General features: G+C 42.4%; 1 protein-coding gene across 2 annotated transcripts in view; it reads right to left on the minus strand.

Moving 5' to 3' along the window:
- CFAP54 (cilia and flagella associated protein 54) overlaps nt 1–15,765 on the minus strand; it is a 293,191-nt gene that overhangs the window by 14,843 nt on the left and 262,583 nt on the right. For both annotated transcript variants that reach the window (XM_057316516.1, XM_044384508.3), the window contains one exon: nt 14,119–14,193. In XM_057316516.1, coding sequence (XP_057172499.1) covers nt 14,119–14,193 — 75 coding nt within the window. The remainder of the gene's footprint in view (nt 1–14,118; nt 14,194–15,765) is intronic.

A 15,765-nucleotide genomic window follows, 5' to 3' on the forward strand; every position in this document is an offset into this window, starting at 1 on the left:
GCAGTCACAAGGAAGGGCTCGGCCAACACCGCGGGGGTTCTGAAGCTGGGATGACCCTTTAGATGCTCTGAATTGTGGCAGGGTGAAGGTCAGGTTTTTGCACCCCAGAGCAACCAGTAATCGGATGCAGATCTCCCCCAAGAAAGAGGCCAGCTCCTTTCCCCGTGAGCAATTCCCGGGGAGGGTTGAGAACTGATTGTTTTCAGTCAGCACGTTTCCCAAACTGGGAAAATGAGCTCCTCAGTCCTAAAGGGAAGATCTGGGTGGCTCAGTGAAGGGGCCCTGACACACACAAATATTTAACTCAATGGTTAACTATAGGACCATTAAACAACTAGCAATATGGCAAAAAGCATACTAGTATATAACTAATACAAGACAAAGGGGGATTTAAAGTGAGAACTAAGTAAGAATTCTTATACCAAATTTCCAGATGCTGCTTTTCTGGGTCATGGTAAAACAAGCTTAATACATTTTCAGTAAAAGTCCTATTAATCACTTTATTTGAATACCCCGAGGAATAGTTCCCCCCTTCTGGAGTACGAGGAGAAGAATTAAGAAACAAACAGTAGGAGGAAGATTCAGAAACAATTTCTTCCCTCAAATAATATCTTCCTATAAACTTAAATATGAAGAAATTCAATAATTTCACCTAAGCTTAACTTTACTTGAGAAATTCCCTGTGGAAGCCCTAGAAGATTCCATAAAATTTCCAAAAGTCAAAGCTGGAAAAAAGTCCAGAGCACCACAGAGCTCACGGGAGGGAACAGGAGACTGCAGTCAGGTGAGAGTGGGAGGAGAGGCTGTAGGGAACAGGGGCTTTCCGGGGTGGCCACACACGGTGGGCAGGAGCTCAGAGGACAGCTGGGCAGCAGGGGAGTGGTCGTGCAGCGGAATGGTTAGGAATGTGTTCCGAGGAGCCAGTCTGCCTGCGTGTAGATCCTCTCACACTAACTAGCTGAGGGAACCTGGGCAAGTCACTTAAATTTCTCACATGTAATATATGGATAATAATAGCATCTACCTTAACTAGAATCAGAAATCTAAGGTCACATGCTGACCTTTACAATGTATGTGCATATTCACATCTGATGGCTGCTGTGACAAACTGATGACAACCCTAGTGGCTTACAACAACACAAATCTGCTCTCCTACCATCCTGGAGATAAGAAATCGGAATTTTGTTTCACTGTGTGAAAATCAAGGTGTCAGCAGGGCTGGTTCTTTCTGGGGGCTGTCAAGGGGGAATCTGTGTCTTTGCCTTCGGTAGCCTCTAGAGGCCACCTGTGCCCCTTGATTTATAGCCCTTACAGCATTCACGCCAGGCCTGCTTCAGCCATCACACGCCTTCTCCTATCGCTGTCAAATCTCCCTCTGTCTCCCTTCTATAAGGATACTGTGACTACATTTAGGGCCCACCTGGATAGGCCGGAATAATCTCCCCATCTCAATACCCTTAACGTAATCATATCTGCAAAGCCCTTTTTGTCATACAATGTAGAAGGTTCTGGGGATTAGGATGTGGATATCTCTGGGGGGGGGGCATGATTCAGTCTACTACATGGATGATTAAATGATATGGCTCGGTTCATAAGAATGTATATTTATATCCTATCTGTTCAACAAAGTCTTGGTAGCTGGAGTTCCTATTGTTTCTACTTAAAAATTCACGGCATTATTTGCAACAACATGGATGGAGTTGGAAAGTATAATGCCAAGTTGAAGTAAGTCAGTCAGAGAGAGACAAATACCGTATGACTTCACTCATATGTGGGAATTTAAGAAACAAAACAAAAGAACAAGGAGACAAAGAAGAGAGAGAGAGACAAACCAAGAAACAGACTCTTAACTATAGAGAATTGATGGTTACCGGAGGGGAGCTGGGGAGGGGGTGAAATAGGTGATGGGGAATAAGAGCACACTTATATATATAAATTCATGGCATTCCTGTAAAATGCCTACTGTGGCAGAAGTTATTAGTGTTCACCAAAATACATATTTGTCCCTCTACAATTCTTTATGGCCTTGCATATCAGGTTGAAGCCAATAGGAGATGAACAGAAATTATGATAGTCATTCCATGCTGGTTCTTGGAAACAGTCATCCTAATTTATTGCCTAAACCGGGACACCTTCTGAGAATAAAAGGAAAGGATAGTAAGCATCTCTCCAAATCAACAGGTATATGTTATGAGCGTCACAGGCAATCTGAGAGGCATGGTCACCCTATTTAAAAACATTCAGCGAAGTCCTCTAGCTCTCCTCTCCTACAGTGGTGACCTTGGAGGCCATGTGGTCCAGACAGCATGGCTACAAGTAGAAGGAGAGTTGTCCCACCCTCACTGAACTTTGCATGAGAAAGAAAGGAACCTTTACTGGGGCACCTGGGTGGCTCAGTCCTTAAGCATCTGCCTTCGGCTCAGGGCGTGATCCTGGCATTCTGGGATCAAGCCCCGCATTGGGCTCCTCCACTGGGAGCCTGCTTCTTCCTCTCCCACTCCCCCTGCTTGTGTTCCCTCTCTCGCTGTCTCTCTCTCTCTCTGTCAAATTAATAAATAAAATCTTTTAAAAAAAAAAAGGAAACTTTATTGGCACCGAGATTTGGGGTTTGTGGGCACAGCATAACTTACCCCATCCCGTCTAGAACACATATGCTCTGGCAAGTCTGGCAAGTTCATCTTCCCCTTAGCATATGGTGGTGGTGGGAGCGGGGGGTGGGGGGGGGGCGGCGGAGGCCATCAGAGGGAGGGTTTAACTCCACTTAAAGGTCGGGACTTTGAATCTCAGCAGCAAACTTCGAGGAAGAAATGCTGTAAGTGGGTACACTGAAGCTGAGCTCCCTCCTGAAGGGCTGTGTCCAGTCTGCCTGTGGGCTTTTGACCTGGGATGTAGAAGTGTTTTTTTACTTGAGAGAGGGGAAAGGGGCAGAAGGAGAGGGAGAAGCAGGATCCCCACCGAGCAGGGAACCTGACTCTGGGCTGGATCCCAGGACCCCAGGATCATGACCTGAACCGAAGGCAGACGCTTACCTGCTTAACCAACTGAGCCACCCAGGGGCCCCAGGAGGAGACTCTTTTTTAGAACAAAGGCTTGGTAAAGAACATGAACTGAAGTTCGCATTTTGTTCATGGAACTTTGCTGCTTAGAACCAAAGCATGACAGGCTTTGTTTGTAGCTGCTGTTCTTGCAGCAGCAAACTGGAGGGCAGACCTCCTGTGCAGGGTGTGGAAAGAAAGCTGCTCACGCTGACTTCTTTATTCATCTCCGCAAACACTGCAAGCTGCCTGCAAACTGCTCATACAATATGGCCAACACTGGCCGGCAATGTCTGATAGGAAGTCTAACAGAGTTCGCAATTTACAAAGGAATTTCACATAAATCCTTTCACGGAACTCTTTTTAGAATTTCTAACTTGAGCAATCAACCTTTGTCTATCAATAGTAATAAAAGGACGTGCAGAAGAAGGGGGTAAGGAAAGAGGAAAAGGATAGACAGGAGGAGGAGGAAGGATGGAGGAGGTGGAGTGGAAATCCACCACTGAGCCCCCTGAATGTTTGCTCGGTGCTCTGTCCCAGGAACTGCATCAGGCACTTTGGGTAAGGATAATTCTGTGGCCTCAATAAAATGTGCCGACGTTCATAAGAATTGTCTGGCTCATCCAGAAGTGTAGTCTAATAGCTAATAGCTCTCTGGGGAATTACACTGAGTGAAAAAAATGACAACCCCCAAAGGGTTACATAGTGAACGGTTCCTTTTATATAACATTCTTAAAATGACAAAATTATAGAACTGGAGAATAGATTAGTAATTGTCAGAAATCAGGGATAGCAGTGGGGGTGGGCAGTGAAGTGTCTATAAAAGGACAATGAAAGGGGCCCTCTAGTGACAAAATTGTTCTGTATCCTGACTATTAATGTCAGCATCTTGGTTGTGATATCCAATCGTTCTGCAACATGCTACCACCGGGGACAACTGGGTAAAGGGTACACAGGATCTCTCTAAATTATTTCTTATAATTGCAAGGGAGTCCACAATGATCTCAAAACAAAAAGTTTAATTTAAAAAAGGATGGCTGAAAAATAATAATATATCTATTAAATGCCTATTTACTCTTCTGAAAATTAGCAAATATTTAGATAGGCCAAAAGCCACCAGTGAAGAAAGTTTCTAATGGTCAGATAGATGAACAAAGACTCATTTCACATTATTTAAGGCAGGAAAAAATAAAAACGACCACAACGTTATCGAGTGCTCACCACTGGCATTATACTGGCCGGATTCGAAATGCGTTGCGTACTTTTTCTACGGTAATCTCCATGAGGAGGACATACAGACAAGGAACTGAAGCACAGAAAAGTAAAGTAACTTGCTCACAGTCATGCAATCAATAGATGGTGGAACCAAGAATTAAATCATGTTTTTATCCTCTAAGATACATTGCTTCCGAGACCTTCAACAGAATCTAATAGCCCTGAGGTCTTTAAGGATTAATGACTTGTCCACAAGGGCAAAACTGGACAAGAACTTGTGCCGAGAGCTCTTCCTACCATTCTGCGCTCCCACAGGCGGTTGAGAAAAGAACATAATGGCGTTAGCTGCCTGAGATACAGGCAGAATAAGAGCAAAAATCTCAAATGGCTAGGGTCCTAAGGTTTAACGCGGAGAATGGGTAAGTTTACACTGCTCCCTCTTTATGGATTTATTTTAATATGAAAACATCTGTGTAGAGAACTTCCAAAGCTTACCAATTGACTCAGCTATATGAGGCAAAAGTCAGTATCCTCCAAAAATAAAAATACAATCCCATTGTTGAGGGTATAGTTTTTAAATCAAGACAAAAGCGTTTAGCAAAACGAATGAGGTAAATGAAACTAAATGTTTACCTCGGTTTTTGGCAAGATGGAAAGCAGTAAGCAGATCAGCTCATGATACCCCTGCCTTTCACCTCCTTTGAAGTTACCCAAAGTGACTAAACTTCAGGAAGTCGTCCCTTTGGTTCTGAAATGCAGTTTTACCCTGAATGAAGCCAGGCTTGCTTGATCCAGCAGGACGCACACTGCTTGCCACTTAGACAGTAAATACACAATATCAGGTTCATGATTATATTTTGGTTTAAATTACAGCCAAGTATCATTATACCAGCAAATTGCACGTCTCACAAAAGTAGGACCAGTACTTTGAGCACAGGCAGCACAAAGGCTCTTGGTTCCATGACGAGCGAGAGCGTATCTCACCTTGACACTATTGCTGGCAAATCTCTGAAGACGAGCATTTTGAAAACGCTATAAACAGCTTAGCCTTTTCTTAGCATTTTGAAGAGCACATTAATAGCCTGGCCTTTTCTTAAGGGCTTTCTTTTTCTCTTAGCCAAATTTGACAGCTAGAAGTGAACAGTGAGAGGATGGAATCAAAGTCAGGGCTATGTTTTAAAAGCAGTGTGGAACTGATGTCATCCAGCATTGTCTTCAAAAGAATATAAGAATATTAAGTGGATGTCTCATGAACTTACACACAAAGGATACTCTTCACTTGAGGACAGAATGATAATGTCTCACAGAAGAAAGATGTAATTCTAGATGCCCATAAAATCTATTCAGACAGCTCTTGGCTGGTACCAACAAGAAAAAAAAGCAGAAGAAAAAGAAAAGAAAATCTGCAACTCTCAACTCAACCAAAAGAAGTTATAGTTACTAGTAAAATTAATTTTTAAATACATGGTAAACACCTACCACAGAATATGTGAAACCTTAAGCCCAATGCTATAAATGACAGTTTAAAAGACAGTATGGTCTTTGTCACCATTTGGAAAGTTTTGTTAAAAAGAAACCAAGAGGCATACAGTAATGTAATAAAATTAGCCAAAGGAAATTAAATAGCTTAGCATCACCCTTTAGGATTTAACAGCCTAAAAAAAAAAAAAAAAGTGAAGTGGGAGCTGTCCTACATAAATAGGGACCCGTGCAACCCCATCCACCACCCAGAAAAGCTGCATCGGTCATTTCAAAGGGTGCTTTGAGAACCCACCTAGTTTATCTTCTACCCTCTCCGTAGAAACACGCTCAGCAGCTTCAGGACAGTTACCGAGCGTATTTGGGGAGACCTGTTGACTAATTTTAAAAAAGGCCTAAGCAGGCTGCCAGGAGTGGCGTCTGCTCGGAGTAGGAAGAGGCCAACAAGCTGGGCGTGCTTTGCTGCATGTTGGGGCAGACTGCATTTTCCCAAAAGGCTGCAGCGATGGCTCCCGACCCCATGCCCTTCTTACAGTTTGACACCGACACTCCACCCACCAGGAAGTGGAACCTGTGTGCAACCTTGCATCTGGGTGGATTTGGGACTAGCAGGGAGAAGTCATTATGTAGCTGAAAAAGCTGGGGCATAAACAGGGATAGAGCTTCTGCCTGGTTCTCTTGGGAGGCTCATTCTTGAAACCCAGGCCCTATACTGTGCCGAGGTCTAACCAGCCACACGGAGGTCACGTGTCACGTTCTGGCCCACAGCCCATTCTGCGTCCCCAGCCCTCAGCCCCTAGCCGACAGCCAGCATCAAGCACCAAACCCAAGTAGCCTTTGAGGCCTTCAGGGATCCCAGCCCTCAGAAGCTGAATCATCCCCAAACTTTAAGTCTTCCCAGCAGATGCTGCAGATACCATGGAGCTGAGCCAAATCCTTTCCAAATATTCGTTAAAATGTGGGTCATTCTATGCCGCTAAGCTTGGGGTGCTTTGTTATATAATAATAGTGCTGGAACAGAGGAAAACGGGACAGCCACGTGGCTAAACGTGATGCATGCGGTCATTCCTAGCACTGGAATTACTGCAGCCTCTCTTTCGGGAAGGTACTCAGGAGCTTTATGCTACACGTTTTTCTACTACAGCCAAGGGTCTAACTCCAAGTGAACTCACACGGCTCTGAGATGATCATAATGTTTTGCTTAGGATGGTGCCAGGCACTATTCTAAAAGTTTACATGGATTAACTCACTTAATCCACACAACGAACCCATGACGTAAGTACTTTTTTTTTTAAAGTAGGCTCCAAGCCCAGCGCAGAGCCCAATGCAGGGCTTGGACTCACAACCCTGAGATCAAGACCTGAGCTGAGGCCGAGTCGAAAGCTCAACCAACTGAGCCACCCAGGCACCTGAGGTAAGTACGATTTTTATTTCCATTTTACAAATAGGGAAACGGAAGCATGGAGGATAAACAACTTGCCCAAGGTCACACAGCTAGCAACGTCAGAGCTGGGCTGGGATTTGGAGGCAGGCACTTTGGCTCCCAAGCCTGTCCATTCACCACCACACGTACCACTTCCCACGCCCTGACTCTCATGCTCCCTCAGCCACCTATGGCTCAGTCTGGCCCCTCCCCCAATGGCCAAGAGGGCCCAAACTGAAAAGGGGGACTCTGCTGGCTTCAGTGTGATGATCATGGTTGGAGCCCAGGCTCTGGAGTCTGCCAGTCTTCACTGGGACAGTTACCAGCTGTGTGACTTTGGGCAGGTCTTCTGACCTCTGTTAACCTCTTTCTTCCCACTTTTATGTGAAACAGTCATCCATTTTAAAACCACAGCCATCATCTTCCTTAAACATTAGCCCCATTCCTCCTTCCTAGACTGTCAGCCTCTTCAGGGCAAGGACTCTTTCTCACTTCGGATCCCTCCTTTGGGGCCAGCACGGTTCCATGTACTCAGCTGCAACTTGTAACTGAGCTCACATTGGCTTTTTCTTTTTTTTAAACTTCTGTCTTTATTTTTGTATCCAGGGCTTTTGGGATTGGTTCTGTTCTTTCCATCCTCATGAACAAAGCCATAAATCATGCCTCTTCTACTGAGCCTACTGCCAAAACTAGGACTTGTGTTTTCTGCCTCGTCTTTCAGAGGTCTTCCTAATCAGAGGAAAAGGCTTTCACGGGCACCCTTGATCATGTTTATATCTACCTAAGGATTCTCTGCTGCCTTCCAATCATTTTCCAAAGTAATTAAAACTCCAAACCATGGGCCACAGGAGCTTCTACTAACTTGATTTCTTATAGAGAACTATTGAACCCTTCTTAAAAGATATCTCAGGGAATTTCTCACCTTCAGAATTATGTCAAGATAATACTAAAATACTAACTGAGATAATAACAGAGGAGGGGTGTCTGGCCCCAAGGCCTCTGTCTTACCCTGTACTGTAATTACTTCTGTATTTGTCTGTCTCCCCCACTAAACTGAAGGCAAGGACTCTGGCTTTTACTTCTGTATCCCAATGTCCAGTCCAATGGCTGGCAAAGAGGATGCACTCGTCAAATGTTTACTATTCAAATGCACAGAGTTGGTGAGCCCAAAGTCACTGGTAACGTCTGGACTAGAACTGCAGCCCAGGGGGATCTCTGCAAGATGCATCAAGAGCATTGGTTCATTTCACAAACATTGATTAAAAGCCTCTGTGAGAGGCAGCAGTGCGCAAGGCAATGAGTATAAAAACGTAATAAGATCCAGTCTTATTATATAAAACCCAGTCTGCTCTAGTGGGGGAGACCAATATGGAAGCACATCATTAGAACACATTTTGGTAAGAACTAAGTACAGTGATCTAACCATGGGCCTGAGAGGCAGTGATAACAAGAAGGCAGTCTGGGTTAGTTAACAGATTAGGATGTGTTATTTCCATTTTTACATGACAACCGAGTGATCCTCTAGCAGACAGCCAGGGTCATAAGGTCAAAAGGGGTCATAAGGTATAGGTGGTCACATGATAGAATTAATACATCAGACATAAAATTAAAGATGCCAGTGCTAAACTAAGATAGGTTAATATATCTGTGACTCTGTGCCTCCCTTCACCTGACTACCCTCTCCACACTTCTTACCCAAAACTTCTTAAAGATAATTATTTTAGTGGCCAGCATGTGGTTGGTGTCAACTTCTGATCATAAATACATCAAAAAAATGGTCATTTTAGAAATCAGAAATGAGAGACCATGTGTGCACTATATTCAGCCATCTGAAAAGAAATGCACATGGATAATGTACATAATAATGTGGAAGTCATTAGAACTTACCCGTCATTAAGGACTTTTTATGTTAAATTCAAGTTATTTTTAAGAAAATATATTGCATAATGAAACTATTTTATGTGCAACTGGGGCTTGAGAAACAGTGGCAGACATCAGGCCATCAAGGTGCTTTCTCAGAGAAGGGAAGAGCTTTGGGATCTGTTACGAGGTAAATTCATGGCTGTGCTATCCACTGAAGCCTCTGGCACGCTGTCAGCTGCCTTGCTAGTACTCTCCTCCCGCACTGGCCTCTGTTGGCATTTTCCTCTCCTGTGTCCGGGAAGGCAAGGGGGCTGGAGAAAACCCACAAGGAAGCCCGCCCGGTGCCCCAACAAATGTATGATTTCTAAATCTCAGTGTGGCCTTCAATCCTCTTATTTGTCCTCGCTCAGCTTCCTTGCTCATCACACCCAACAACTGTGAATACTCAAGACCTTCACCTTTCTCTTGGGAGACCATGCCCTCAACCCCCCACCCTGCTCCACAGCAGGTAAACTTGTCTCCACTTCACGGATTAAGTGAAAACCTCTGGGTATGAACTGCCCCAGCTTCTCCCACCCTTTTCTTCCACACTCACTCACGCCTCCTCCCACATTCATCGGCTACCCCAAGACCTAGAGAAAGAGGCATCTTTCCTCTGTTCCAATCAGCTCTCTTGCGCATGCGGTCAATGTCTTTCTGTTCCCACCCCCTCTCCGAAGGCCCTCCTCCATTGTCCGTCCTTCTCTCTCCTACAGAGGCAACCTCCGCCCCTCTTAGCTCTTTTCCCTCATCACAGCTCCCATGCTGGTGCCCTCCTGAACGGCTCCCTCCAGCCGTTCCTCTACCCCGGCAGACTGCTCACCCAAACCTTCCTGAAGATTCATCTACACTTGCAACTTTCACTCTCTCACTCCTCAATTCCCGGCAGCATCTGTCCCTATTCTAATGTAACGTTCGCTGGGTATAATTTAGTTAAAGATGCAGATCCCGGATTGAAGCAGAACTGTCTTTGACTCCTGCCCCTCCACTGACAAGGCGCGAGATCCCAAACATGCTGCTTAATGTCTTCATTTCTAATGTGGGGATAATAACAGTAACCAACTTCACAGAGTTCTTGCAATAGTCACTGAGCTACCATATTTAAAACACTGATTAGTGTCTGCACATGGCATTGCTTAATAAAAATGATTACTAGCAGTAGCATTTGCATTAATGATTATTATCATTATTCTTTGTCAGGCATTATGCTTGGTCTAGCTAGAAATCCTGAACTAAAAGAAATCCTACCAAATCCATGCAGCCAAGAAAAACTAGTTCACAATCTTCTTATACGGTGGGGCTTATCTCTTGGCTTAGGATCACCTTTCCCACCTTTGAGCCAGGATCTGCTCCTAGGAATTTCCTTCCATACTGATTCTGTATGACTCTAGTCATTTCGGTTCATACATACGCACGCGCGCACACACACACACACACACACACACACACACACGGTAAATTTATTTGTATCATGTGAACCAATAGGAAAATATTTAATTTAGCTGAACACAGGACCTTTAACCTCTGCTGCTTTTGCAACAACAAAAGTGTGTGCACACCAATGTTCTGTGTGCAGGTGGAAGTCAATAATTACCGATGAGCAGACTGTTTCATATAATGACTTAGTCTTCCTCATGGTCAGTCACCGCAAGAACAGAAAGCATATTTTTAGCATCATGTTTGAATCCTACCTGACAACTTGGAAACTGCAATAATTTGAATCTATGTAGGCAAGGAAAGGATTACTTTGTTGTTGGTACACCAGAAATGAAACCTAACGGTCATTTATCTCCCGTGATTATTCACTAAGAAGGTTAGCACGGAGCACTCATTTCCTTCCCCCACCTTCTTGCTATTCTCAGTTTTTTTTTTTGGTCACAGGCTGTGCATGGCCATATTTGCTTTAATTAGGAAGATGCAGGGCAGGCGAAGGCGATTATAACAGGTATGTTCAGTAAGGAACCGAATTGCACAGTGAGATCTCATCTCAGTGACAAAAACGGCTTCACTAAGGCATGCCATTTTTTTGTCTAACAATATGCTTTTTGGAACAGGCTTGAAAATTCCCATGCTCCACCCCAGCACTACTAGGTAAGGCTTGCTTTCAGGGGAGGTCTTAGTATGGGGTTCGACTGGGGGGCCCCGTCTCTTGGACTGGTGGACCCTTTCACTGCGGGGATGTCAAGTCAGGTTCCTGCACACTGACTTAATGCCTCTAGGATTCAACAGTGATTTACAGCACAAAGAAAATGGTTCCATGTTCTTTCTCTCTCTTTTTTTTTAAGGTTTTTTAAAAAGGTGATCTCTATACCCAACGTGGCACTTGAACTCACAACCCTGAGATCAAGAGTCGCACGCTCCACCGACTGAGACAGCCAGGTGTCCCATCTTTCTCTATCTTTAACATTGCTCCTCTCCTTTCCTATCAATGTTTCAAAACAAATTTGGATCCTGAAAATCTCTTTGAAATTAGTTGACTAGGGGATGAAGAATTCAGAATTCACACATGGAAGGCAGGACCATAGTAGGGGTGATGATGATGCCTAAACAGCTAATAATTACCAAACATTTATTTGTGCGAGGCCCTGTTCCAAATACTTAACATGTATTATTTCCTTTAGTCCTCACAGCTGTGAAGGGTTGGCATTATTACCCCCACTTTACATAAGAGAAAGCTGAAGCTTAGAGAAATTAAATAACTTGCCTGTGGTCATACAACTAGTATGATTCAAGGCTGGGATTCTAACCCAGTTCTGTCAGACGCTCAAGCCCATTACTGCTATAAATCATGTGTCTTAAAATAGCAACTCCTTCTTCTGTGACCTATTTTTAACCACAGTTTGTACGAAATCAGATTAAACTTGATTTTTATTATAATGTCTCCCATGGCAAATCTATGTATTTCCATAATACAAAATTAGGTTCCCCATTTAAAAAATGGGAAAAGGACATGAATGGCCAAATGAAAAAAAAAGTCAAATAATACATTTCAGATATTTAAAACTAAAGGGAATTTAATTCAATTCAACAAAGAGTAACCAAGTGATCTACTGTACTAGGCACTGTAAGTATTCAAAAATCAAGATAGTACTGCTCCTAATCCAAGAAGCTAATGATCTAGTGGGAGAAACACAGTGTAATATTTCAGTTCTTACTTCAAATGTCATCTCCTAAGACAGATCTTCCTGGACCACCCTATCTAAACTGTTGCCCCATTCCCTGCTACCTTCTATCAAAGGGGTTAGCTAATTTGTTTTTTCTGTAAAGGGCAAGAAAATAAATAATTTAGCCTTTCTGGGGTCTGCAGTCTCTGTCAAAACTACCCAACTCTGCTGCTATAGCTCATAGCAGCTATGGATCACAAATAAACAAACGAGCATGCTGTGTTCCAATAAAACTTTATTTACAAAATGGGCAGTGGGCCAGATAGAGTTCACAGGCTGTAGTTTGCTGACCCTACTCTAATATATCACTCTGCTTTTTTCTTTTGTAGCACTTAACAAAATCTGAAATTATCCTGCTTAGTGACTTATTAGTATTGTTTACTACTTCCCTCCACAAAAATGGCAGCCGCAAGAGAGCAAGGTCTTTGCTGCTTGTTCACAGCTGGCTCTCTAGGGTCTTAGAAACGGGTTCCTGACACATGCACAGCTCACTCTAAAGATTTGTTGATTGACTAAGTGAATGAGTACTATTTCACAAAAGGAGAAACTCTGACTGCCAACAAACATATAAACTATATTTGGCCTGATTATTGATGAATATGAAATAACTGAAAAATGTCATTTTTTTCACTTATCATGCCTAGAATGGTTAGCAAAAGGGAAGGAGGAAGACAAGGAAGAGAGGGGAAAGAAGGGAAAAGGGAACAGAGAGGGGAAGTAGGGGAGGAAAGCCTGTGTAGATGAATATGTGGGTAAACAGGCCCTCTCATCCACTGTCAATGACAGCAGATCCCAGAAGAATTGAAAGCAGACGCTTGCACACCCATGTTCATAGCAGCATTATTTACAAAAGCCAAAAAGGAGAAACAACTCAAATACCACCTATAAAACAATGGATGAACAAACGTGGTATATCCACAGAATGAAATATTCTCAAGCCTTAAGAAGCGATGAAGTAATGACACATGCTGCAAGGATGAGCTTTGAAAACACTGTACTAAGTGGAATAAACCAGCCGCACAGGATCTGTACGTATGCCTCCACTCACATACGGGTATCTAGAATGGGCAAATAGTACAACAGAAGCAGAAAGTAGAATGGTGGTTACCAGGAGCTGGGGGAAGAGGGAATGGGGAGTGATTACCCAGTGGGTTCAAAGTTTCTGTTTAGAACGATGAGAAATTCTGGAGAGGGTTGCACAGCGTTGTGAATGTACCTGATGCCGCTGAAGTGTACACTCAGAACTGGTTAAGAGTATAAACTTGATATTATGTGTATCTTACCATAATAAGAAACTATATACACTTTTTTACTCCAAAAATGTACTCCTAAGAAATAACTCGGAGGGGTTAACACAGAAGGGTGAAATATGTATATGCTAGAATCCATCACCCTCAAGATACATGAATAAAAATCCAGTTTTATAAAGAAAGCCTGACAACAAATACACAAAAGAGACTATTATGCAGGCATTAAACATGACAAAGTAGACTTTTCACATAAAAGTATATCCATAACACTATTGTTAAATAATAAAAAACAAGCTACAGAATGCACATACAGTATAATCCCACTGATGTAAAAATTCTAAAGATTATTCATATGTGGAAAAAATTTGAGATATTCTCTAAAATGCCCGTAGTTGGTTATTCTCTGAATAGTAGATTTAAGATGATTTTAAAATTATCCTCTTCATAATTCTCTGTACTTGATTTTTTAACAAAGAATATTTTTAACCAAAATAACATGCTATTATAAACTCCTGTTTATCACTTTTTCACATTAATTAAGGAGGGTTAGGCCCTTGATACTTTCATAATAGATGTTTTCTGTATTTCTGTTTCCATAGCAACAATAATACTTGTGAGAGAATCAGATACATTTTCAAAAAGATACATACCTCAGAGAATGGTATTACATCTCCATCGGTTAAAAACAGATTTCTTATTTCAGAGCAACATTCAATAATCATGTTCTAGAAATAAGAAGACAATAAAGTGAGGTTGAACTTACTGGTAAACTACTAGATATTTTAGTTAGAAACTATTTCATTTGTCTTCATTCTTGCATCACCACCTAACCCTAATTCCCAGGAGAAAACTTAGAGGGACTCGTAGGTCACAATCCCTCATATAATTAAGGTTATTTGAAAAGACACAGGATAGCCACAACAGATAAGATTTACTTATGAATGATAGATTATTTCATTGTTAAAATTCATATGTTACAGAATTCACACCAGAATAAGATTTTGGAAAATCACTTTTCTTCTGAGAAGAGAACCTGGGGATAAAGAGATTCAGACCCCCAGAAAGGGATTTAAGCAGAGAAGAATGGTTGAGAATTGAGAAAGAAATGGAGAGAGTAAACGAAAAGGAAACAAGGGTCCATATAATACGTTGTCCATTGCTGATGACACTGCCACAGCCCCTACTGTGTGGACACAGCCACATTTATGTGTGGACCTCTGACCCCAGACGGATCTACCCATGGGCAGGGGTGAGTCAGTCAGATTCTCTTATCATCATAATTTCACATAAGGAAGGGCAAGAGAAGAGAGTTACAGTGAGTACTGACTATAGGAGATGAAGGTCCTGTTACAAACGTGGAAAAGGCAGCCATTGGGCTAGATGTAAGATGCGTAAGAGAAGGAAACAGATGTGTGAGAACTTACACCCCCCCCCCATAATTAAGCACAGTCTCGTGATGCCCATTGTGTTTTGTTTCCAGTCCTTATGTATGAGCTTACTTACCGTACCCTGCCACATACTGCCTTCCACCACAACTACTTTACTTCAACTAGTGTAAGTAGGTAGCCTTTCTTTACTTACGGCTAAAGGAGTCATGACTATAAGACTGTCAGAGATAAACTCTGACTACTTTATGATGTTGCCAGTGTCCAGCAACAATTCACTTTTATGGTTGTTTAATACTCACGTGTACCAGCATTCAGAAATATGAAATGATTAGATTACACTAATTTTTAAATTATGATTCACCAGTGCTGATTAAAACCTTAAAATAAAGAAGCAAACAATTGAATTCACAGCCCCAACCATATTATATTTAAGTTTTAATAAATGCATCAACATAGAAAAGATCACATTTTAGAGTTCCAAAGCTATTGCTAATTCAATTCAATTTAACAAATATATTCAAGACGCTGCGGAACACAAAGATGAAGAAACAGACCCTATCCTCACAAAGTGTACAATAGCTGAGAAGAATAGATTCGTACGCTCCTAAATAAAATACCAAGTAGAATGTGGTCAGAACATGGATAGGAATATGTTAGAGGAAACTAGAGGTGGGAGAGAGGAATTGTAAGGAACAGGAAAGACTTCTTGGAGGAAGGGTCATGTGAACTGAGCCTTGAATGAATAGCAGGATTTCACTAGCAAAGAATAGGGACAAAGGCATTCTAAATGGAGGGAGCCATGTGAGCAACAGAACAGTGGATATTCAAGGAACACAAAGCATCTGATATGACCTTTACTGTGGGTGTGTATAGGGAGCATGGCAGTGAGAGTGATGAGAAATAAGGCTG

The sequence above is a fragment of the Ursus arctos genome, unplaced genomic scaffold, assembly GCF_023065955.2.
Source record: "Ursus arctos isolate Adak ecotype North America unplaced genomic scaffold, UrsArc2.0 scaffold_21, whole genome shotgun sequence".
Lineage (NCBI taxonomy): Eukaryota > Metazoa > Chordata > Mammalia > Carnivora > Ursidae > Ursus > Ursus arctos.